The sequence below is a fragment of the Nuphar pumila genome, chromosome 11, assembly GCF_984573655.1.
Source record: "Nuphar pumila chromosome 11, dmNupPumi1.hap1.1, whole genome shotgun sequence".
In the NCBI taxonomy this organism is placed as follows: Eukaryota; Viridiplantae; Streptophyta; class Magnoliopsida; order Nymphaeales; family Nymphaeaceae; genus Nuphar; species Nuphar pumila.
In genome coordinates, this window is record NC_143259.1 from 117,429,244 (window position 1) to 117,456,373 (window position 27,130).

The following is a 27,130-nucleotide window of genomic DNA, read 5'->3' on the forward strand; positions in this document are numbered from 1 at the left end:
TCACCACAAGAAAAGGGGTCATTTTCGTGCAGATAAAATAAGCAAGACTTTCGAGGGCGTTAGTTTCCTAGAAATTACAGGTTTCCTTTGGGATTCTTTTCTGTTTTTTTTTTTTTTCTATCTTCACATGTTGCCAAAGTTGATTGAGTCAGTCTCTTGAATAGCTTTGGTGAAAGTCAAGTCCTAGTTTCATATCATGAGCTAACCCATTAATCAACTTGGTAGGACCCAAGGGGTTTGGCTTAGTGGGATGGGGGCCTAGACGGTTTGACAAGCAATCTAAGTTCAAATCCCATGGGTGTCACCCCTACGTAAGCCGAAGCTTGGCGATTCCCTCGGGTCGAGGGGTAAGCCCTCGGAGTTTTATGCAGACATGAGCAGCGATCATTAGTACGGCAGGCTAAGCCAGCGCGGCTAGGTCTATGCACCTGGGGCGATTTCTTCAAGTAAAAATAAAATAAAATAAACTTTGTAGAGCCATTAACTATAAATGCATTACGCCATGATTTGTGAAATCTAAGCAGGTTTGTTCATTACTTTCCCAAATGAAAATCCAATGTGGTCCAATTGATATGGATCCTTCGATGTGAATGGGTTCCAAATGAAGGAGGCATACGAGTCACTAGAATATGTTGGTTGGAAATATGTCTATCAGAGTATGAATCAAGATTTATGTGGGTTTTTTGTTTTGTTTTTTCTTAAATCTCACCATACGGATGCGATCTTTTAAGGCTTGAAAATCAAAAGCTCAAAATTATTATAAATATTCATGAATCCAAAAATCGCACTTTACATCGAAAATACACTCGCCTACATTTGATTCCTTGCAAATGAACGTGTGGAATGCATCTGCAGGGCCAGATTCGTGAAAAAAACATTGAAAATATCCAATTCATACTTTAGCAAACATATTTTCAGTAAACACATATATACTGATGGTGTATTATGCGTATGCCATTTTCCAATACTTCTCATCTAAATTAAATGGATAATGATGGGTAGAATAAGATAGCTGGATCTAGGGGTGTCAACGGGTTGGACCTGATTAGAAACAAAGGGGCTTTGTACCCAGATCTGACTTTGAGGCACTGGTACCAGGTCCATACTTGGCTCCAATCCGACCCACCGCAAGAAAAACCGTACTAGGGTTCTATAAGAGCAACACTTGAATCACAGCAGTAATTTATTTCGGTTGATCTTTTTTAAAATTTAAATAGCAAAGAAATTGTAAATATGAGCGATAAATTTCCCATTTTTTTATTTTTGAAAGGCAAGCTGGAGTTAGGCAGATGCCTACCACATATCTCTTAAGCCCCATGTGGCAAGAGATTCGAACCTCAGCCTTCAGGTTGGCACATGACCCCGCTTACGGCATGGGATACCACCTCGGTGGTTAAATTTCCTACGATGCATTGTTGCAAAAGTTCAAAATGGCCAAATAGCAGCAGCTAAATTCTCGTAAAAATTTTAAACTTTTATTTACACAATCTCGAGTAAAAACAAATTAATTAAAAATGTATATTTGTACGGTATAAAAATATCTATAAATTAAATAACAGCATTTTTCCCATTAAATAGCCAATAAAATGGTAAATATTATGATAAATTCATGTTATTTTGAAGCAATTAATAATATCATGATATCTTGAACATATTACTACATTTTTATTATCACTATGTGTGAGTGAAACAAGTAACCTGCATTGCAAGATCAATCAGTTGGTCAAAGCTGCGTTTATGGAATGTATGATGCATCATCTACGCCAAGATTACCAAAGGCCATCACGTATTTACTTGGCAATTGACTGTTCACAGCAAAGTGCCCTGGAACTGGTGCGTTCTCGCGAAACCGATCACCTGCACAGAAATAGGAAATATCACATTCTCGGTCCACCACCCCAAATCTAGTATATGTTGAAAAAATATTTTACTCATGAGTAAGGCAATTGAGCTTGAATCAGGTTTGCTCGGAGGTACACCTTATACGCGCTATCTTTCAAGCAATAGTTGCCCCCTTAGGATCAAGTCCTTGGTGCTACAGGCATTTGTGCAACCATGCTCTCAAGATACAAACAACCTTTCTCTTTTTCGCAAAGATCAAACCACGCCCTACACTAGGTGAAACAGAGTAACTTGATACCGATCACCTTGAAAAGTCTTTTGAATAGGTAACAGTTGACCTAGTCTCGACTATAGGCTAAACCCTAAGCTCAACTTGGATAGGGATCTTAAAATTGACTTAGGCAAAGTCTTGACTAAGTCAAGGACCACGCTCAATAGAAAAAATATTAGAGAGAGAGAGAGAGAGCTAGCTAGCTCACGGGAGAGGGAGAGGGAGGAGAGATGAGAAGAGAGTTGTGAGTGATGAGAATGGAAGAAGGTTGGGGTTTATATAGACTTCAACCAAACAGCTATCAATAAAGGCCCATAAAAAGCATTAGGAAGGCTCAAACAGCCCGCATTTAAGGGTCTGAGCGGGCCAAAAGACCAACCTTAATGGTTAAGATAGCGAGCAAGGGTGGCTTGTGGTCAATGGACAAAAAAGGTATAACCCTAGTCCAAAATTACCCTTCTGAGGTCAAGACTATCCAAAATAAAGATCAAAGCCAACGGCTGGCAAAGGCAGCAGCTAAGGGACCGTTTGACCATTAATGCCCTATGCAAAAGATGTTGGGCAGGTCTGATCAAGGTTTAAAATGGTTCAATTGTGAATAAAGTCCGGGTTAACTAAATGATAAAAAAATTTGTCAAAGACCAAACCAAACTGAACCAATCTAAAACCAAAACCTGAACCCAAATTCAAGTCAAAAGTCCAAGGTCTATGGTCTAAATCCAAGTTCAAGTTCAAAGTTTAAGGTTCAAGATCCAAAGTTCAAAGTTTAAGGTTCAAGGTTCATGGTTTGAATTGATATGCCTCCAATGGACCTTGCCCATAAAAGCAACGCCTCACTATATAAAGCCAAATGAAGTTCAAGCACTCTTCAATGTGAGACTAAAATTATAAAACTAAATAAGCTCTCACTAACTTAAGTAAATATAGAATAATAGATAGAAAACTTAGATAGTCTTGATCTAAACTATGAAAATGACTCAAAAGGCTATTCGCGAAGATCCAGTATATAAATGAATGTATTTTTTAGGTTTGAACCTTCACATTAGTGTTAGTCTTAGTCAGTGTAGGACCCCAATAACGTTAGCTTTGAATTGAGAATACTAATTAACTTTTCAGGCAGCGTAACACATGCTTTCACTTTAGGTAGTCATAGTATGTCTACCATTATAGAGAAGATGCACATAATGGTTTTGTATTGTATCCCAATGTAATACCCATAATTTTTTTATAATTATTTTGATAAAAAATATAATTTTTATGTCTCATTTAATGATTTTTATTCATTCAATTATACATTGGGATTAGAATTAATTGAGTATATTAATTTAAAGGTTTATCTTACTTGAATGAGAATTTTAACTAGAGTTATATTGAGATTCAAATTTAACTCAGGGTTAAATTCATGCAAATTAGAATTTAAATAGAATTTGAATTTGGATTTAATTACAAATGAATTTGGATTTAGTATGTAGGATTCAAATTAGGTTTGAAAACCAATTGGATTTGGACTAGGTGTGAAATCCAAGATTTAAAGTAAAACTAAAATCCAAATTGGAAATTAAAGAATTTAGTAAATTCACTAAAACCTAATTAATTAACTAATTAAATAAGCTAATCCAAGAGGGTGGGATGCCTCCTAAGTGAGCCCACACTCCCTTGGCCAGATATTTCATCTAAAACTTTAAATTCTTTTGAAATCTCATAAATAAAAAAAGAAAGAAAATAATTTTTAAAACTTACCAAAAAAACATAGAAAGTAGGAAAGCAAGAAAGTCAAAAAAGCAATTTAAAAAAAAATAAGATTTTCGAAGAGAGTTTTGGAAACTCAAGAAAGAGGAAACAAGGGGGGATGTCCCACCCTCTTGCCTTCTCTCTTTCTTATTTCCAAATCTCTTCTCTCTCTCTCTTTCTTATGCTCCCAATCTCTCTTTCTTCTCAAATCTTCTTCTTCTTCTTCTTCTTCTTCTTCTTCTTCTTCTTCTTCTTCTTTTCTTTCTTTCTTCTTCTTCTTTTTGTCTCCTTCCTTCTCTAATGGTCCAGCAACCATTGAGGATGCACCGTGAAGGAGAACACTTGAAGTTTGGAGGTAGTCTTTCGAGTCCAAGACAGGAAACGAAGGGTTTCACCGATTCAAAAATACGTACAAGGTAGGCGCATCAAACGCGTAGACATGGTCGATCTAAATGCATGGGATATGCATAGGAGTTATTCTAAGATCTAAACCAAGAGTGGATGCCTTAGAACAACCAAAATAAATTTAATTTTGGTTTTAAAATCAATTTTGGTGAAACCATGTCACCATATTCGATTTTTGAAAATCAGTTTGACAAAAAAATAGGTTTCGAAACTTTTAAGCAAAAATTGGTTTTGGATGAGATTAAATCTATGATTGAGTGTTGGCTATCAAGTATTTACAGCATATCTAATGTACAAATGAAGGGTTTATATGATGCAAGCATAATTTATAAGTTCTAAAATTTATTCGGGTTTGAATCTTGATTTAAATCAAGTAAAATATTTATAAAGGGATTTAGGTAAAGTCGATGCAAGGTTTTATATCTTATGGTTAGATTAGATTCAAATTAGCATGTTAATGAGTTAGATTTATGTTAGTAATGTAAATTAACATGTTAATATATTAGTAAAAAAATGATGCTCATACTTTGATTGAACTTTAAATTGTTTGTTGGTTAAGTCTAAGCTTTCGGAATGAATTCATGAAAGAATCATTATTTCAAAATGATGCATGTGATTATTTTGATTTTTGTTTACCTAATAAAGCTTTAATAATTATTGTGATGTATTATCAATGTGATTAAATATCTAAAATTATAGTTAAACATGTATTTATGGTTTCTTAATCTTAGTTATTGGGTGGATCATGAATATTGCAAATCACATTTATGTTGGTCTCATTTTTAATCTGACCAGTTTTGAAAAAAAATGTTTCTCATAGATTATGAATTCAAAAAATAAAAATATTGAGATGATCTACATATCTGGGGCTTGATTTTAGAATCTTATTTGGTCCTGTTTGAGTCAGTATTGAGAGATAAATGATTGTTGTAATAGAGCACAGTTTTTCTATCCTGCTTGCAGCACCATTTTGATCTGTCATTTTGAAAAATATAAAAACCTATTCAAAACGACTTCAAACAAATTATAAAAAAACTTAGTGGAAGCCAATACATAGAAGAAGATTTTGTAAACTGGATTTTATCAAAAGAGTTTACAGTAAATCCCAAAAAAAATCCCAAGTTGAGAAAAAAATTTGCAGTTTACAGAATTTGTCCTACAATTTTCTAGAATAGGGTTTGGTTACATAATTTTTATAATTTTGTTATAAATGATTTTGAAGTTCTGTTTCTTGGGTTGTGTTTTTGATATTAGGAAAACTCCAGTTAAATTTTAAAGGTCAAAACTACTCTTTGTGATTTTTGGTGATTTTTCCAAAATTAGATAAATAGGGATACAAATTTTCTGAATTACATGTGTTAATCCCTAGTTGTTTCCTACATTACTAAACATGATGAGTGATACTTAAAACATGATTTGTGATATGATAGGCATGTTACCTGAATGTTCTTTATATTTAATCATGAATGTTAAGAGTTCATATGTCATATATGATAATGTGCATTATGCATTATAAGGCATAATCATTGAGAAAGAAATGAATGCACATATGATTTTGTTGAATTAGCATAGTCATGAATGAATAATGAATGCAACCTATAAGTAAGCATGAGAGCATATAATATGGTGTATGCATGATGATAATGAATATGTAGTATGAGCATGAACATGGCTCATGAGTGAGCCTGGGTTCGGTGGGACTCATGGGTGCTTGTAGAGTACCAAGAAATGAAAAGACTTAAAAAGACATGCACATAATCACATAATTGTCTCAAGGACGTCATTCTCAAAGTTACCCAGAGATGGGGTTTTAACTGTAAACAGTTTGAATGGGTTAAAAACAATATTGCATTATGGAGTCTCCTAAGAGTGGAGCTTGGGTTAATGAACCTGTGTGCTAAGATCACTTGAAATTAATTTCTGAGCCTAAACTTAAATAACACATAGTAACTCATTCAAACCCAAGACGACCTTAGAGAGGGTGGCGGTACACTCGACTGGTGGATCATTATTTCTTTTTTGAGAGCTAGGCATCTCTATTGGTCCCTAGTCGTAGGGGGGTGGACTACTGTATGACCTAGGTGGTATGTCTTGAATCTCTATAGAGTAGGAATCAATTCTATAAAAATCACTGGAAGATCTCTCGGTTTTCAAATATAGTATTCTATTGTGTTTGCATTTAAAAAAAAATCTTCACAATTTTTGATAAAATTTTGAGGCGTTACACTTAGTTTCATGAGTGCTCTAGAGACAAAGTTCAAGTCTCATAGAAGGCGACCTTCACCTTCACACTCACATAGGTAAGTCCATCTAGGGTGTAAACATGTTTGAAACACCCTAGTCATAAAGCTTATGAATCTTATTAAGAGTTCAGTTTGAACTCAACTTCCGTATATAGGTTTTGAGCACTTGATATTAGGAATAAGAAAAATTAAATGTTTAATTCAATCACTCAATGACTTGTTCTTCTCATTGAAGCACTAGTCTTGGTTTGACCTTTATCATGCTGGATTTTCATCAACAATGATTATTTTTATAGACTTTAACAGTATTCCCCTCGATATCTTAAAGATAATTTTTCAAGAAAGTCTCATTATCAATGAATCTGCTACATTTTGACAAGATCTCACATACTCAATAGATATTACTTCTTGCTTGACTAAATTGTTCACATAATTGTACTTTAGACTAACATGTATAGATTTTCTATTATAAATATTATTTTTTGCTTTGTATATAGTTGTTTGACTATCGCAATGAATAGTAATGATATATGAAATGCATATCATATTTCAAGGTAATTGGATCAGTTTTCAAGATGATTTAGATCCAGATCCAACCCAAAGCCTTCAACTTGGATCTTGGACCAGACCCAAGCTCAAATCAATCCTAGATCCAAGTACCCAAGGTGAGAAATTTCAAAAAAATCCCCCAATAGGTGGCGCCAACCTTGTTTTTAGAAAGTAGTTGGTTTTAGGTAGTTTTTATAAATAATTGCTAACCTAGGTGTATTTTAAGAATTTTCAACAAATTGTGTAATATAAAAACTATTTTTTCATTGTGAAGGGCATCCAGCCTAGGAGATCACGCCTCTATCTTCTTCCCTCTTCTTCTTCTCCAATGTCCTCTCCTTCTTCCACTTCTTTTTCACCTTCTTTCTTCCTTCTCTTCTTCTTTCTTCTTTCTCCTTCTCCATTGTTTTCCTTTATTTTTTCTCTATGGTTTGCTATGTTTTTATTTTTATTTTCTTGCAAGTACAGGTGGTTGGAACTTCTCCTTCAGATTTGGTGTGAGAGCACCATCTACCTCCATAGTCGGCGACCGAGAATCTCCTTCATTTGCAACCGCCAACCCTCTACTCTTCTCCATTGATCTCCCTCCTCAACGATTCAGGTCCAGCAAGAGAACACATGTAGCAGCAAGCCTAGGACATGTGTGGAGTGGTCTTTAAAGCTTTGAATTGCTCTATTCTTCCCCAAACTCCTTGGGCAGCCCTTAAGGTGTGCCTTCTCACCCATTGCTTGTAGTTAAGATCAAGTCTAATTAGGATTTTGCATTCATATTTATTTTGTTGCATCATAGCTTACAAATTTAGGATTATATCTTCTTTTTTCACGTTTTTATCTGGTTTAGGTGTCATTAGTGAAGGAGGATTAGCCTTCTTTGTAAGTAATAGGGTGATTAGAGAGATTTCTGAACTATTTGCAAAAATTGATTTGAGTTTTATTCTTGGGTGGTTAATTTTTGTTTTAATTTTTTTCTAGCAGTTTAATTTGTCTAGTTTGTAGAAAAAAAAAGTTTTGGGTCGTGTCTTTGGCTGGATTATTGGTATTCAATTCAAGAACCAGATCTGTCTAGAACCTATCAGGCGACAGGCCTGAAACAGAATAGTGAATTATTTTGATCCTCCACACCAATACCGAAGCTATTTCGAGCTGAAATTTTGGGAGTAGTTTGTTGTATTTGTCTAGAGTTTACAGTCCAAATTTGGAGTCAATTGGATCAGTAGTTTGAGAGATATTGACATTTTATCAGGGTTCTGTCCCAATTCTGCAAAACCAATTTCTGCAGAATCTAGGTTCGACCCGACCTTGATCTTGGATTTTTCCAAGACAGACTACTTTGAGTTTCCTTGTGATTTTTTGTTCCTATGTTTTATTAGAATCTAAGAGAGTCGTGTATATATTTTTTCTGATTTATTGAGTTGTTTTTAGGGTATGTTTTCTCTTTTCTCTCACCCTTCATAAAACCAGTTTTTACAAGTTCAAAGTTTTGTCTTTGCAAAATTGTGTTATAGCCTTGTTTACTCTAGAATAATTTTACTGTATTAGCTACTTTTATTTATTGTTTTAATAGGTAATTTAGTTTATCTTTGAGTAATGTTAATTAGTTAGCATTAGACCAATTAGCTTTCAATTAGGAGTTAGTTAGGAGCCTTCCTAGTTGCCGCCAACCTCTTAGTGGGTTTCTATTTGTTAGTTTTTTTTTTATGTCAGTTTAGTTAATTATTTAGTAAGTTTTTTTAGTCTAATTAGAGTTGGGATAGTTTTCTTTTAATTAATGAGTAAGTTGTTGTAGCTTTCTTTTGTTTGTTTTTTTCTTCCAAGTTTAGTTTTAGGAAAGTGTCCTTAGTTGTCGCCCCTTAGGTGTTTTGGTTATTTAGATAATTTTCTTTTTCCTTAGTTGATTTGATTATTTAGCAAGTTCCTAATTGTTAGTTGAAATAGATTCTTTACTTTGTATTTAATTAGTAACTCATAGTCGTAGTTTCCTTCGTACCTAAGTCTATAGATTAGGAAAGTTAGTTAGCCTAGAATTAGGAAGGTTAGTTTTAGATAGTCTAGATAGTTTTCTTTTTGTTTGAAGCATTATCCTTTTATTTCCTAATTAGAGTAGATCCCCTATTGCCTAATTACATTAGAGTTAGTAATTAGTGATTTAGAAGGTTAGTTAGGTGGGATCCAAGAAAAGACACCATTTGACCTAGGTGTCATCTCTAGGTGGGCCCGGTTTAGATAGTTACTTTCCCATTTGTGTTAATTACTATTTTAGATAGAATTTAAGTTAGTTATTTAAAGCTTTAAGTTAAGGTTAAATTAAAAGTTAAGTTGCCTCTCAGTAAGTTAGAGTTAATTTAGTTTTAATTAATTAAATTAGTTTAGTTAGTTAGTTGTCCTATAGAGTAGTTAGTTTATACTTAAGTTAAGATAGTTAGTAGTTAGTTTATTGCTTGAATTTTTAGATTTAGTTTAGTAAGTTAGTTTATTTGGCTGGCACCAAGTTAGCATAGTTTGATTCTTGTCTTGCATTAGTTTAAGTTTAGTTAGTTTTAATTATCGTTTAGTCTAGTTAGTTTCAATTTAGTTAACGTTGCATAGTTAATTCATAGTTAAATTGGTTAAGTAAGTGAGAGTTAATTTAAGTGCTTTAGTGTTAGTTTTTGTTAAATTCCAGTAGGTCAAGCTAAGTTAATTTAAAGTTAGTTGGATAGCTTTAGTGAATCTTAAGATCTTAAGCTAGTTGTAAATAGTTTTTGAGTTAGATAGTGTCAGCCACTAGGTTAGCCGTTGGTTCTTAATTAGACAGTTTGATTAAGTTAGATTGATTAAGTTGGATAGTTTGCTTTATTCCCTTTGTTTTCATTGTTTTATTTCCTTGCTTTAATTAATTGCTTAGTTAGTTAATTGTTAATTGCTTTAAGAAGTTTAGTTGATACTTTTCAATTGTTAGTTAAGTTACTTTGCTTAATTGTAGTTAGATTAGTTTTACTTGATTTAAGTAGAATAATTGTTTTTCTTTAATTATTTTGTGTGCTAAAATAGATTATCAGTAGTTAAGCGTCTGTTATTGTCAGTAATTTAGTTTAATTTAGTTGTGTTTAGTCGGTTTGATTATAATTAAGTTGTAGTTAATTAGTGATAGTTACAGAAAATTGACAAAATTTTGTCAGACTTTGGGTTGTCATTTTATGTGGTTTTCTGTAAGATTTGATCCGGGGTAAGTTTTGTTAGCTTCGTCAGAGCATCGACGTAAACTCTGGAAAATTTTATCTTATTTGAAGTCAATTTGACTGTCTTCTCTCTGTTTTCAAAAATCGGTTTTCTGTCAAACTGCAGTCTTTATTTCATAATGGTAGGGGTATTTTCATCTTTTCTGTTGCTGTTTGACTTAGTTTTTTAAAAAGTTTAATCCAGGGGTAAGTTGGGCACGTAAGTTTAAGGTTTAAGCAAGGTGTCAGCCGAGTTTGGTGTCAATCCATTCTATTTTGACTTTGCCCATAGTTTGTCCAACCTAAACAGTCTGTGTCTTTGATGTAGTTAGCTAGTTTTACATAGTTTAGGTTAATTTAGTCATTTTCTTTATTTTTCATGTTTTCTTTAAAGTTGTTTCATGTATTTAAGTATTGTAGGATAGTTCTTTAGTTGTTTTAGCTATCTTAGTTGTCTTAATTGCTTTAGAAGTAACTTGATTAGTTTATTGGTTTGATTAGCTCTATTATTTTCTGTTAGTTTTAGTTTAGATAGTATAAGTTAATTGACTAACTTTTAATTTGATTAGTTATTGCATTTAGTTGGTAGAATAGATTTACTTTTTTTTGTTTTACAGGTGGTTCTCTACGGTGTTTTTGAACCAGAGGTGGGTGGGCTGAGGCAGATATATATATTTTTGAGCTTCTTGGTCATGCACGTGTGGACTCAAGTTTAGGATAGATTTTACTTTTCTTTTGTGTGTTTAATTTTATTTGCATTAAAATTCAAAGGATAGTGTAATTTTTTTTCTTTTGGAGGTATTAATAAAGTGAGTTTTTAAGTGAAATTGTGTGCCTTAATCATGTTCCCTGAGGAGACGATTCGACTTGCCACTCTACACGAGTGCAAGAACTAGTTTGAAAATTATTATTTGGTGCGTGGTTATTAGTTTAAAATTATTGTTTTCAAAATTGCATCAAATAGTTATCGAGGGTACCGACTTATCTCATAATGGTATCTCCATTATGAGATTCTTTAGGCATTTGAATTTAATACTAGTTGAAGCTAATGATATTAACTTTGTTTTTATTTTTAAATGGGTTATCACAGTTTGCTTCTTAGATCTCAAAGCCACTGCTCTAGATCCAAGGATAAATATTCAACTACTTGTAGATAATAACTCATTAGAATCGTAATTCTAGTTTACATCATTGTACCCTTCAAGTATAGCATATTCATTCTCATAGAATATCTTATAATCTACAATTTCTCTCAAGCATTTCAAGACTCGATAGATAGCATAGCAATGATCTTATCCTAGATAATTAGTATATTAGCTCAACTTGATCGTGCAAAAGGCTATGTCTGGTCTAGTTTCATTTATAACATAGATGAGACTGCCAATAAAACTCTCATACTCTAATTGAGATATATTTCTTCCAGTGTTAATCAATACCTTAACACTAAGAACAAACGGAGTGACAATAGATTTACAACCACAATGATTATATTTTCTTAAAATTTTCTCATTGTTGCGGGAATGGGTATACCTTAACACTAAGAATAAACGGAGTGATAATAAGTTTACAACCATAATTATTATATTTTCTTAAAATTTTCTCAATGTTGCAGAAATGCGTTAATGCATATACATTTTCATGTTTAATCAACTTAATACCAAGTATAACATCAGTTAAGTCTGTATCTTTCATGTCAAATTTAGATGAAAGAAAGTGTTTTACGTTATTTATGCATTCTATATTATTGTTCATTAATAACATGATTATACTTTACTTTAATATATATGCATTTATCAAAGTCATGAATCTTAAACCCGTATGAAATGATCACCTCATCAAATTTCTCATGACGTTGTTTTGGTGATTCTTTCAAACCATATAAAGACCTTAGTAGTTTACAAACTTTCTTTTCTTGACCTTGTACAACATAGCCTTTATGTTGTTCTATATAAATCTTTTCTTCTGTAACATTATTTAAAAATACAATTTTAGCATTCATTTGGTGAATTTCAAGTTTAAAAATTGATGCCAAAGCAACCATTATTTTAATGGATACAATCCTACTTACAAGAGCATAGGTGTCAAAATAATTAAATCCAGATTTTTATTTAAAACCTTTAGCTATAAATTTGGTTTTGAATTTTTCTATAGGACCATCAGTTCAAAGTTTTCTCTTGAAAATCTTTTAGCATCCCAAAGGTTTAAAATCGAAGGATAAATCAACCAAAATTCAAAGTTTTTTTCGAGGATAAAATCTAATTCACTCACTATTGTCTTTTTTCAAGAAGGGGCATTTGGAGAGGTCATAGCTTCCGAAAAGGAAACCGGGTCTCTATTTATCATATAGAGACAAAAGTCAATATCAAAATCTTTTGGTTTTTCTAATTTTTTACTTTTTTGAATTTCAGAATTTTTTGGCTCATAAATTTGTTTTCTTGACTTATTTTCTACGTCTTTTGGATATTCCAGTAATTTTAAAGTTAAATCTTTTCTAAATTTGGCCTTGATAGATTCTAAAATCATTTTGGTTGCAATATCCATAAATATATATGTTTTGTTATTTTTTGAATATCCAATGAAAACACATTTTTGGGTTTTTGAACCAAGTTTGGTTAATTTTGGTTTAGTAAATTTTATATAAGCAATGCAACCCTAAAGTTTTAAATAACTTAAATTTAGTTTTCTACCTTTTCAAAATTTATAAGGTATAGCATTTGAACTAGAATATAAAATTATATTTAATATATAACATGAACTAAGCAAATCATTACCCCATAGATTATATTCTATTCCAGAACTTATAAACATTGAGTTAACCATATCTACCAAAGTCTTATTCTTACACTTTGCTACACCATCATGTTGTCAAGTGTATCGACTAGCATTTTGTTCGTGTATCCCATCAATTTTATAAAATTCAATGAACTTGTTTGAAATATATTCACCACCTCTATTGGATCTAATAGACTTTATTTTGCAATGATAAAAATGTTCAACCTCTACTTCAAAAATCCTAAATTTTTCAAAGGATTCATCTTTCCTTTTCATGAAAAAGACATAAATATATTTTGAAAAATCATCAATAAAAGTTAAAAAATAGTTGTTTTCCCCATGAGTTGGAGTATTTTTTAAATCACATACATCATTGTGTATTAAACTAAGTAATTTTAATTTTTTTTTAACACTCAAAAAAGGGGTTTTTTCAAACTTTGCTTGAATACAAACATCACATTTTTTAACATGCTTAATGTTACACTTAAGAATAAGTCTTAGGTTACACATACTTCTCAAAGACTTATAATTAACATGTCCTAATCTAACATGCTATAAATCATATGAGTCAAGCATATAAACAAAAAATGAATAAGTTTTATTAACAATATAATAATTTAGATTTCATCATAACTTTGAAACCATTTATTGTGAGCAAGTAAGTAGATACAATATTATTCATAATTGTAGGTACTAGATTCACATTTTTGAGGGTTAAGCACTTGTTAGAGATTAAGCAAAGCTCCACAGTCCATTTTCCATAAACCTTAATTTTATGTGAATCTTCCATGTATAACTTATAGCATTTCCTTATGATTTTGTATGTTTTGAGCAAACTTCTATTATTAAATGAATAGATCGGCGATCTTAATCTATGTACCACCATTTATCCAAATTGATCATAAACATCTCACTTACTACAATCATCAAGTTATCTTCAAGTTTACTAGCCTTATTGCCTTATAATTTTTTTATGTCGGCACTCTCTCGCATAGTGGTTTACCACAAGTATATTAGGTGATAGAATCTTTTTTCTTATCAATGGTCTTGAATTTCTTATTTTTAGTCTTGAGTCTAAATTTGAACCTTGGTTTGTATTCAACCATGTTTACCTTAACACAAACTTCTTTTACTTCATCTTTCTTATCTTGAGATCGAGTTTTCTCTTCAATTCTAAGATATTGAAGAAGTTGTTCTAAAGTAAACTCTTTATTCTTATGTTTAAATTTATTTATATAATTTTTTCAAGATAAAGGTAATTTACTAATGATTGTAGTCACTTAAAATGATTCATTAAGGTGCATTCCCTCATACCTGATCTAATTAGCCAAAATTTGTATCTCATGGACCTGCGGTAGCCATGGATTTTCATCAAAGAATTTGAAATTTATAAACTTATTCACCAAAAACTTATGATTTCTTATTTTCTTTGTCTTGTATTTGTTTCAAGAGCTTTTCACAATTTCTTAACCATACTAACTTTCGAGTAGAGGTCGAACATGATGTTTGAGAGTGTACTCAATATGTGATTGTGACACACGAAGTCATTATGCATTCACTTTTATCTCTTTTAGTTTTCAACAATAGTCGTATCCTCTCATTCTTCTACGCATTCCTCCATGAGCACGTACACCCCATTTGCAATTATTGAGGAAAATAAGAACATTGTGTCGCTATCTTTGAAAATTTATGCAATTGAATAGGGACAGCATCTCCAAATTTCCAACATTCATAGATGTCATTTTGCATAACTATTGCTTGAAATTGTTGAAAAATTATTTCACTCAATGGGTAAGGCAACTGAGCATGAACCAGGTGCGCTTAAAGGCACATGTTATACACATTATCTTTCAAGCGATAATTGCCTCACTTATGATCAAGTCCTTGGTGTGATGGGTGTTTGTGCAACTACACTCCCAAGATACAACTGATCATTCACTTTCTCACGAAGATCATACCACACCCTGTACTAGGTGAGGCTAAGTAACTTGACACAGAGCACCTTAAAAAGCCTCTTGAATAGGTAAGGTTGACCTAGGCTCGACTTGGGTAGGGACCCTAGGCTCGACTTAGGCAAAGTCTTGACTAAGTCAAGGACTTAACTCACTAAAGAAAGCACTAGGAAAAGAGAGAGCTAGAGTGAGCTAGGGACCTAGAGAGAGAGAGCAAGCAAGCTCGTGAGAGAGAGGAGAGAGCAGGCTAGCTCATGGGAGAGAAACAAGAGAGAGAAGAAGATAGTTGTGAATGAGTAATGAGAAGGGTTGAGGTTATATAGACCACAACCCATCATCTACCACTAAAGGCCCATAAAGGGCATTAAGAAGACCCAAATGACCAGCAATAAATGGTCAGGGCTAGCTAAACGACTGGCAAGGGTGGCTCATGGTCAATGAAAAAAAGGGTATAACCCTAGTCCAAAATGACCCTCCCAAGGTCAAGACTATCTAGAATGAGGGTCGAGGTCAATGATCAACATTAAGGGGCGGCTAAGGGGCCGTTTGACCATTAATGGCTCATCACAAGGACGTTGGGCAGGTTTAGTCAAGGTTCAAAATGGTTCCATTGTGAATAAAGTATGGGTATTCATAAATGGGTCAGTTAAGGATCGGTCTTAGATTTGAGGATTAAAATTATCCTGAGTGTTAAAAGGAATGGTCAAAAACCAAATGAAACTTAACCAAGTTGGGCAGAGCCAAACCGAAACCTAAGTCTAAATCCAAGTTTAATGTTCATGATCGAAAGTTCAAAGTTTAAGGTTCAAGGTTCAAATTGATATGCTCCCAATGGGCCTTGCCCTTAAAAGCAACACCCTACTATATAAAGTCAAGTGAAGTTAGAGCACTCTTCAATGTGAAACTAAACTTGTAGGAATAAATGATCTCCCACTAACTTAGGTAAAAGTAAGATAACTTAGATAGTTTCAAGCCCAACCCCCAACATCACATACAGATCGCATGTGAAGCAATGTTGTTAAAATCGATATGAATCGGGAGCTTTAGATCGAATCAGCCCAAAAATGATCAAAATTAGTCGATTCAATTCACTTTGTTAATATTTTTAAGTGAGTAAAAAATAACATTTTTTATTTTTTAATGATGTGTCATCTGATGGCAAAAAAAAGGCTGATTCAATTCGATTTTTTCTTTTTCTTTTTTTAAGAAACCGATTCAACTAATGAACGGATTTTAACAACATTGATGTGAAGCTTCACACGGCATCCTTCCCACCTTTTCACCTAAAATCAATATCAAAATAAAATCATATTGGCCTGAATTGCTCAATTCGGATCGAATCAGCCCCCTTTCGATTTGAAGCAGGGGCTAATTCAGATCCCCTATAAAATAGGGCCGACTCTGCCGAATTCAGCCTGAACATTTGATTTTGAATGTGTGTATGTATATTTGAATTTTTATGTTTTTAGTTCTTTTAATAAATGTTTTCTAATAGACCAATTCAAACCGATTTGATTCATTTTTTATTCAGACTGATTCAGTATTTTTTTTCTGAAAATCGATTCAATTCATAAACTGATTCTAACAACATTGCCTACATCTACTCTTAAAAATAAAATAATGATATCATTTTATCAATTGAAAAACCTAATGTCAACTCTCTGAATCTCCAAGTTGTAATTAAAAGTGTACCACCTATGTGCTCACCACAAACAAATCCTTCATGGGAGTGGGATGGGGCCTAGGCCGCTAGGCAGGTGGTCTAGGCTCAAATCCCATGATCATCACCCCTGCGCAAGCCTAAGTGTGGTGACTCCCTAGGGGTGAAGAGTAAGCCCTTGAATTTTACAGCAAGCAGAGCCAGAGCGACTAGGTCTATAATCTTGGGGTGGTTTCTCTGAGAAAAAAAAATCAAAGATGAAAATAACTATAGATACTATCCCCTCCACACATCGACAAACTTCCAATTGATAAAACCTTTGAGATCCTCCTGCTCACGAGAGAGTAAACCCAGCTTCAACCTTGCAGTAAGCTACACCCGTCATAGATTTCCAACAGGTGTCAAACTACAGCCACCCGTAACCATAAAAGTTTATCTGAATTTTTGAAAAGTGAAAACAATGAAATTTTTTATGCAAGCTTTGAGAACCACACAATATTCAAAGTTCAATCTAAATTATAATTATTCATATAATTGCTGTCATTTGTCAAAGATAAACACCTTTAGAACCCACCTAGTCACTCTACTTCCCAATAATAACCATACACAAATCTGAACAAATCGATGAAGGAACCTTAGACTTTAGTCTGGCAGGATCAAGAAGCACGCTCAACAAATTCATACTTTCAGCATTTTTCTTAAAGCAACATCAATGTTTTCATCATAGAAAAAAGGGTAGATGCGGACAGCTTAGGTGTGCATGTCTCCAGTGCATTGCTAAAAGCCATAGTTTTTAGGCAATACAACCACACAGCTGCATCCAGCATTGTCCATTTCTTGAAAAAATATATTGAAATTCTAAAACTTGTGAAACTGTTAATTTCAAACATAGAAAACTCTGGTTACGTGTTGAAATCCGACAATCCAAAGGCCGAATCCCACTAAATCGACCATGTTGAACACATACACTACCTTAATAGGCACAATATTTACAAAAGAAATAAAAAATATCTGTCTAACGGGGTAGATTCTCTTTCAGATATTTGTATGCTTCTCTCGCCTCTGTTTGAGGTATGTACCCCTGCCTATTTCTCATTTTTGTATCCACCCACCAAACTTTTTTAATAAAACTCTATTTGGCTTTCCTCAAGGAGAAAGGAAACAAAAACAAAGGAAATGAAGGGAATCTGCGCTTGATGAATCTGACCACCCAGACGGCATAAACTTCACCTTGCCAACATCTCCAGATATAAAGCAAAACGAGTTCAAGGAGCACCAACGTGTGATATTTAACTGCCACAGAGACAAATCAATGATCAGAATTAATAGTTTCCAGATCCCCGGAGATGCTACGCTTATATTAGATCATGAGAGGGAGAGAATGGTGGTAGCTGCCTACCACTTTTTTGGCCTACTAGCCTTTGAAGGCTCTTTTTCATGTTTTCCTTAAATCTGACCGTATGTGTTTTACATGCTTGATTTTAGAGGAATCCACTCTTGGAACGTCCAATTCCAACACACAGGTTTTTATAAGGTTTCAAAATCAACATTCTAAGATTTTCATAAATATTTAAAGCTTAAAAAACCATTTTTTTATCAAAAAAATATGATCCAAGTATAGTTTCCTAGCAAATCAACTATGCCAAACACATGCAAGGTTAGATTTGTGAAAACTGAAAAACAACCCGAAAACACCCATTCGCTTGTGTGTGTGTGTGTGTGTGTGTGTGTGTGTGTGAGAGAGAGAGAGAGAGAGAGAGATTACCTTAACAGTTCCAGGCAGCTCCTCTTGCTAATCAGCAACTTTTGCAAGAAAAGACTTACTCTGCCCACAGACGTTTGCAGTCATGATTCCGCAAAGACTACTTCATCCTCACACTTTCTAATCATAATTTTCATTGCTTTATCAGCGAGTGGTAAAATATCACAGCAATGTCTTCTAGGCGCCTGTAACTGGAAAGGCATGAAAAAAACATAAGACATCTCATGAAAACAGCAATCAGGTTGTAAGAAAAAGGCCTGAACCAAATGATACGCCTGACAACGAAGTCTATGCTACTTAGTAACAGCAACTGCAATAGCTCGAGTAAACATTTAAATCAATCTACCTGTTTAAGGTCTAAATCCAGTTTTGGAGACAGCACATTGATGTGTTCCAAATCCCAAGGTGAGAACTTATTTGAATGACAATTCACTACTGATTCTCTGATGTAATTGCCCTCTGTCCCAGTGATATCAGCTCGTACACTCTTGAGAAAGAAAATGGCAGGTCTCTTACATGGATTTCTTGGTAATTCCCTTGTATTAAACATATACTGAACTGAAGAAGCATTCTTTTGTCCTCTGCGCCATGGCATAAATGTCCGCCACAAGGGAAGAAGGTCTGGAATTAGTTGTATGCTATCATAGACCTGAACACTGTAACCCCATGAAATCGAAACAGTCCAGGCCCTTGATTTTTCATAGCAAACAGTTTGTTGCAGAATCCTCCCTGGGTCAGCTTTAACAGCTTCAAACAAGTGTTCTAAAGCCTGGAGTCTGCTCAAATTGGGAAAGATTGGTGCCAAATTATCTAGATGATGAAGTGTTACTAAGGGTGCCAAAGGATGTGCAGCTAGCATTCCAAATGCATCTCCACGAAAGTCAATCTGGTTCATTGAACTTATTAACAGAAATAAGGAAATAGAAGGGGGGGAAATAAGAAACACATCTTATAGAGAGAAGAAATGTGTGACAATCAACACACCACACTCATCTTTCATTGCATTTTTATTTTCATATTAATGCCTATGGAGGTTCATCTGTGTGCTCAAATGGAATTCTCAAAAACATATTTGACTTAAGACTCATTGTAGGTTGGAAATTATAACAAGTGTTCTATTACAGAGTCCTTTTCCCTCTTTTACCAGTTTGAGGAAAGGCCAACTATGCAATAGCATCCAGACAGTTTCTAAATGGAAACCCCTGTATAAGAATTATACATGAGTGATACGAATAATCATTTTGGGAGAATACACCCATCTGCTTAAAACAAGCATCAATTAGCCAAGCATATCAGGCTACAATGTGGCATTCATATCCTAGAATGAGACATGGAATCTAAAAAGAAATCAAGGCACTAAGTTCATCACTGGCAATGATTAACTTGGATTGTATGACTAACTTTGACACCTTTCATTTATGTATATAAGCCTGCATTTCTAATAGGTTTTCTTTTGTTCCTTCTCTGAACCCAGGTGATAATAGATACTGTTAAAAATACAAAACTTGAAATTCGTGTTATCATGCATAGTTATGCAGATACTTTTCTTCTACTAGGATAAACTTCATTAGGCTGCATATAGCTATAACTTAGTATAGATTTATTCTTGTTGCTGAAGATCCTACAGAAACATAAAATGCATTTCTCCCTTAAGTTATACTTCTGTCAAATGGTTTTCTCATACATGCAAAGACCAAAATGACATGGAAGGATCTATGGACGTCCTAATTCTTAAAAGAAGTTGAAACATAATCAATTGTCATTAAGAAGCATTCTTTATGCCCAATTCATTATGAATAAAATTATCAAGTGTGAAGAGTCTCTAAACAATTTATACAAGTTCTGAATAATTTGAAAAACTTCTTGATCTTTTTCTTGACATTAAGAAAAGTAACTATAATCCACAAAACATGCAGAAAAGATAACATACTTCCTGAAAAACAACAGCTCATATCGCTAGCAAAAATAGCATAATATGTGTCCCAGCTTAACCTACTCTTCCAGATTGGTGGGTACATCATCCAAATACTAATAGGAGATTTACTGTCACCTGGGTAGGGGTACGCATGCAGGTACGGGTATGGAGGGTACGACACGGCAATTCCAAAAATTGTGGGTACGGGGATACGGCTAAATATATAATATATATCTAAACATATACTGAAAATATATATTATATATTGAAAATATATATTATATATTGAAAATATATAATATAATATAATATACAACACGGCATTTGCCGTGCCCAGGTACCAGTACCCGTGTCAACACATGTCGACCCGGGTACGGCACCCTAAGTGCCGTGTCCCAGTTACATAGGAGATTTATACTCTCATCACTGAAGAATTTCAAATGTGGCATTAAATATCACAAAGTGATATAAACAATGAGATTTACAAAAATCCGAGAAAATGTTCCCATGGAAAGTGGAAATTCACCGGTTATAGTCATACTGTTTAATTTTGTGAACAATCTTATGAAATCACATTAAGGTTTAGCAGACCATGAATAACACTTGTATGAGTCATTCAAGACATGAACTTTTTCCAAAAAGACGACGTGAGTGTTTAAGTTTTTATTGTCATTTACTCAATTCTTTTGGTATGTATGTCTTTTAATATATCATGTTTGCTATTTTTTTTCCTTAATATTGTTATTAAGCATGTCATGGTTAGTCCTCTCTCTCGCGCTATATATATATATATATATATATATATATATATATATATATATATATATATATATATATATATAACACAAACTTTTCTAATAGGGAACGGTACCCGCGTCGCACCCGCACCCATGCGGGTGTGACACTTGGACACGGCTTCCTTTGTGTCAGGTGAAGTCAACTACACTGAGGTCCATTTCTATCCAAAAGTAGATTCAGTTAACCCTAACCAAGTCCAATTTTATCTATATTATATATATAAATACATAAATTCACACACATACACGTAGTATTAACTTAAAACTGTTAAAAATTATATATATATACCCTCCCTGCACCCCCACACCAAAGTTTTTTTGAAGTGCTGTATCGCCGCATCCACACCCACACCTATGTGACATAGTATATATATATATATATGCCGCAAGAGGCCATCTCACAATTTTTTTTTTCATTTTTCTCTGGTGATTCTGCTCCCTAGCGTTCGAATTAGAAGATAATTGCCTTTCTCTTGTTCTTTGGCTTTATTCCTCTCTTCAAAATGCAGATGTCTAGGCAAAATGGCTCCATGTAAGGGTTTGTCAGCTGATTCTAAGACTGTTTCCTAAGTTTCTTCACCACCATTTCTTCTAATGGTGTCTTATCTTGATTTTCCAACTTGGGTTTTTCAAATTCCACTCTTCTTTCTCTGATTTTGGGATCAACCATCTTCTACTTTCTCTTCCTCCCTTTACTTCTGCAGCTAGAAATCCAAACTATACTCTTCAAACTCACAAGAATCACGACCAAGCTTGTAGAAAAGGCTACCATGAAGGTGCATGTCTTCAATCTCATTGAAATCATGATCTTTCCTCTCCACTAGATGAGAAATCCCATCAATTTCTACCATTTCCCGATCAAGAGCATCTCTAGAGAACACGCTAATACCATAGAAGATGCCCCAAAGATCAGGGTCGACTACCTTTGACATTGAGTCCTACGTAGTCTAATTCGCTGTTGGGGAGCAAGGGAGGCCCATCTTTGACGGATTTCGAGTCGAAGAAGGGTGTCCGAGACAACAATTGAGTGTTCTTCAGGTTAAGAAGTGTGGTAGCTCTGCCAAGGAAGCATGCCACCATGGTGGCTGGCCTTCTTTTGGAGTATAACAGCTTGATTCTAAGCATAATCCATTCACAATAGAGTTCTATCGAGGAGGAGACGAATGGATCATGAAAAATATCATTTTTTTTCTTTTTAAAATCCTACGATTTCATCATGAAATTTCCAATAATCAATATAATCCATAAAAGGCAACATTTTCCCGATCTTGCCTATTTTGAAACTATCATCTTTTTATCGTGATACTATCATGTTATTAACACAGTATTTGTAATTTTATATATTTTTTTAATGCTTTTTATATATTTATAGATTTTATTATAGATTTTTAAAATTTAATATATTGATATTGACGTTTTCTAGATTTTCATGAGAAAAATGAAATTTCCTTTGCCCAGCAAAATCCCAATAGCTATATTTGTGATTATGGAGAGAGAGAGAGAGACGACGTGAGTGAGAACCAAGTTGGTCGGGATTTGGGTCTGGTCATGTTAGCTTTAACCTTCAAGAATGCAAATGGAATAGGATATAAACTGGATCATGATTGATTTGAATATAAGTCCGAATTTTGTGCTGGATCTGAATAATATCTAATGATGTACAGTTAAATTTGGATATGAAGTATACATGATAAATCTAGAGCGCATAAAAGAAAACCAAAATCAAAGTATTCACATCTTAAACGCACAAATGAAATGGATTAGAACTGAATGTGAACATAAATCTGACTTAAAACACTGTTCCTATTTCAATCCAAATCCTAGAAAAGACCAAACATGTGAATCTGGAACTGATCTAGACACACTTTTAGATCTTGTTGTAACACTCTATATCCACACATAAAGTGATGGAATTAGATTGGATGTCCAACCAAACCTGTCTGTTTGTGCCCCCTGTCTTTAGGTAGGTCTTGATACAAATCCTAATCAATTGAGTGTCAACTATAGTAAAATAAGAAATGGGTGCAAAAATCAATATGTGAAGCATGAAGCAAGACGTCAGTATTTAAGAAATGCCTAGATGTGTAAGGCGTAAAGAATTTAGAAAGAATATGGGAGAAGACAGTAAGTAAGGTGTCATAAAGGAAAATTTAAATTTAAGTAACTTTCTCTCTAATTAGGTCAGGTTTGCACATGGGAGAAGACCTATGTCACCTGGGTGTGGGTGCGGGTGCGGGTGCGGGGGGTACGACATGGCAATTCTAAAAAATATGGGTACGGGAACACGGGATATATATATATATATATATATATATATATATATATATATATATATATATATATATATATATATATATATATATATATATATAATAACTGAATATAAACTAAATATATATGACATATCTAAAACATATATTATATACTGAAAATATATTTATAAATTATAAATTATAAATTAAATACAAACTTGTATGGACAGAGGGTAAAATGGCATGTCTGAGTGTCGGCAAGTGTCAACATGGGGATACGCGTGTCAACACGGGTACATAGGGAAAAATGGAGTGTCCGGGTACCATAGGAGAAGACAGTAAGTATGGTTTTATCAAAATCAGGTCAATTCATGTCTAATCAGTTCAGTTCGGGCTTACCCAACCCAATTACACTCCTAATGGAGACATTAAATATTATTAACTCTCTCTCTCTCTCTCGCCTACCTAAAAATATATTATTTTTTTATAAAAGTTATTTAAATTACAGATAATTTTTCAAATTGCCAAATTGAAAGTTGGAAATAGCATTATTATTTGATGCTAAGGTTTACTCATCATGTTTGATTAGCATATATGTGTTTCCGCATCATGTTGATTTGTGTGTGTAGGTGACCCGTTCATAAGGACGAGCCACTATGTTACAGCGACACGGCAATTTGATTGTCATACCTGTGTCGACACAGGTACGCTTGGTATCCGAACCTCAAGAACTCTCTCTCTCTCTCTCTCTCTCTCTCTCTCTCTCTCTCTCTCTCTCTATTTTCCTCACCGTCTCCCTCTCTTTCTCTCGCTCTCTCGATTTACCCCTCTCTTAATCTCTTGTCTTCCCCCTCTCTGTCTCCCTCGAGAGAGAGGGAGATAGAGAGGAGGAAGACGAGAGCGACACCAAGGAAAGATAGAAGGGGGAAGACGAGTGCGCGCGAGAGAGAGAGAGAGGGAAACAACGAGGGGAATCGAGAGAGAGAGAGAGAAGGGGAAGACGAGAGCCAGAGAGCGGGGGAAGAGCGAGACCAGAGAGAGTACCTCCTTCTCTCCTCTTCTCGCTGCAATAAACAAAGAGAGCTAGAGAAAAGGGAAACCGGCGAGAGAGAGAGAGAGAAGGGGAAAGGTCACACCCTTCCCCTTTTTATAACTCGAAGAGAGCGACGATAAGGGTGAGAAAATATTCCACTTGGTTCATTGTATCAAGAACACCACATCCACGCAGTCAAAATTATTTCTTGACATCAATCGAATTTTAAAAATAAACTCTTGGATACATCTCTACGAAGTGTCATGCTGTCGACGAATAGTATATGACTTGAGTTATGGGTAACAACAAGGTTGTCGAGTCACAAGTATTTCTTAGGATATAACTAGCAAATTAATAATGTTGGGAAGGACTCAAAGGAGATTAAAAAATAAAAAGTTGGTGAGGATTGAGGAATACAAGGAACAAGCAGATGAAGAAGTTGGGGCCTTGAAGGCCTAACTGCTCATTTTAATTGTTTTTTTTCGTTTACCATAATGACCCTATTTCTTTAACTAAAAAAAAATGACCATTAAAACACCTCTCTCTCTCTCTCTCTCTCTCTCTCTCTCTCTCTCTCTCTCTCTCTCTCTCTCTCTTGTTGAGTGAACCCTAACCCAATTTTAGGGTTAGGGTTTGCTAAATCCGATTTTTTTATATGCTTTAGATTTGAGGGGTTTTGTATTTTAATCCATATTTTTGTAATTTATTGAGTGAAAGATGCTAAATCTCGATTTCTTTTGGATATGCTTTAGATTCTAGGGGTTTTTGTATTTTAATCCCTATTTTTGCAATTTATTGAGTGAATAATGCTAAATCCGATTTTTTTTATCGAATATGCTTTAGATTTTAAGAGTAGTGTATTTTAATCGCTATTTTTGCAACTTATTGAAGGAATGACCTAAATCTGATTTTTTTTACATGCTTTAGATTTTTTAATTGCATGCTAAATCTAAATTTTTTATGATTAGAATATGATTTTTTTATTAAAGGATACAATTTTTAAACATTTGTGTTCAAGTTGTCCATGATGATGAAAAATGTGGGACACATGGACAAAAGTGTACTAAAGTGGTTGACGCAAATGCTAGACAAAGACACCTGGTAACTGCCCTGGACAGGGTCAGAACATAGTGCCTTTGTCCAGTGTTGTCCGCGAATCAAACTCCCCTTAACAGTATGGTTACACTGTAAACATGTTCTTTGTGTTTGGTTCAGGATAGACCGCACTTCCGTGCATCACAGAAATCACAGTAGTGTCATCCACATCCACATACCCAAATTAAAACTTAACACAAATCCATCCGAAACCAACAAAATTGAAAGTGGAGAACTACCAAATATGAAAAGAGTTACTAATACTGCATCAAACACTACTTCAAACCTTATTCTGTATTGCGATCATCACCACCATAACAACAACAACAATATGAACTCAAATTAAATTGATATAGGTGGATAATAAGCTAAGAGAAAAAGGAATTCCCAAAATAAATAGAAAGCACAATTAAGTATCTTCTGTATCAAACAGAATCTATTTGAGATCATGCCTATCATCATCATGAGATTCATGACATAAAGCCAAACATCTGAAATTATCAGAAAGAAAAAAAACAAAAAGAGGAAATTTCAGGAAAATGCAAAAAAGGGAAGAAGAGGTCGCAGACACCTCACCGACCTGATGGAACCCGCGCTCGTGGGTCAGGCCGACGCCGAGCTCGGCGAGGCATGCAAACACCCTGGCGTCGCTTCCGTAGAGATGCGCGTATCGCACTAGGCAGGGGTCAAGGGCTTGAGCCAAGGCCCTCGCGAGCGGGTAGCTGAGCGCGAACCCACCACCGCCGAACCCCATCTCGAACGAGTTCACCCGGTTCTGGTCGACGTTCTCGGACGCCTCCCCGACGTAGAACCACAGCCTGTGGTCGTACCGCCGGAGCACCCTCACCAGGTTGTCCACGAAGAAGACTGTGTCGTCGTCGCCGAAGACGAACCACCGGACGTCCGGCAGCCCGAGCCGCACCGTCTCGGCGACGATCCGGGCTACCCGGACCGCGGAGGGAAGCCCCTTGCGGAAGGTGTAGGGAAAGCGGGAAGCGTCTTCGGAAACGCGGAGGAGGGAGGGATCCGAGCGGGAGGAAGCGTTGGGGAAGCGGTCGAGCCAGACATAGCCCCTGGTCTCGCCAGGCCGCCACCAGGAGCGGACGTAGTCCGCCCGTCTGTCCCAGCCGCGGGCAGAGGAGGCGATACCGAAGACGACATGCCGGAGCTCCGTCTGCGGTCCGGCGGGTTCGGGCGGGCGGCGGAGGCGGAGGCGGAGGAGGTCGGAGAAGCAGGTAGGGGAGAGCGCGCAAGGGTGGGTGGAGATGAGGAGGAGGGCGACGTAGGCGAGCCAGGCGGAGCACGAGAGGACGGCGAGTCTCTTTCCGAGACGGTACGTTAGGGCTCTGCTGCTGTACGTCGTCGTCATCTTCGGCGCGTTTTGGGTTCGGTGGCGAAAATTTTGGAGATCGAGGTCGAAGGAGAGTGAACGTGACGATGTCACGCAGGAGTCAAGTTAGCGTGTGATGTCGGTCAGAAAAAATCTCTGGTGTTAGATTTTTTTTTTTCCTTTTCGTTGCTTTTTTAAAGAAGATTGTTTTGTTCAAAGCAAGTTCTTTTGTTTGAAGCCGCCAGACGAGGACCTGCATTTATTATTGTCTCTTAAGTTTTAACTAAAGTTAGATCCACAGAACAAAATTACAATTTCGGCCTT

At 35.1% G+C, this 27,130-nt stretch overlaps 1 protein-coding gene across 2 annotated transcripts; it reads right to left on the reverse strand.

Moving 5' to 3' along the window:
• Positions 1-1,645: 1,645 nt before the first annotated feature.
• Positions 1,646-26,906, reverse strand: LOC149823067 (uncharacterized). 2 transcript variants are annotated; one of them, XM_089980529.1, is made up of 4 exons: positions 26,057-26,906; positions 18,731-19,270; positions 18,388-18,575; positions 1,646-1,857 (listed from the first exon to the last, which is right to left on the reverse strand). In XM_089980529.1, exons 1-3 carry the CDS (start codon positions 26,843-26,845, stop codon positions 18,468-18,470), a joined length of 1,437 nt encoding a protein of 478 aa, XP_089836655.1. In that variant the 5' UTR covers positions 26,846-26,906; the 3' UTR covers positions 1,646-1,857; positions 18,388-18,467. The 2 variants fall into 2 exon arrangements, with proteins under 2 accessions (XP_089836655.1, XP_089836654.1); XM_089980528.1 differs by lacking the exon at positions 1,646-1,857 and adding an exon at positions 17,718-17,915.
• Between the last annotated feature and the right edge of the window lie 224 nt (positions 26,907-27,130).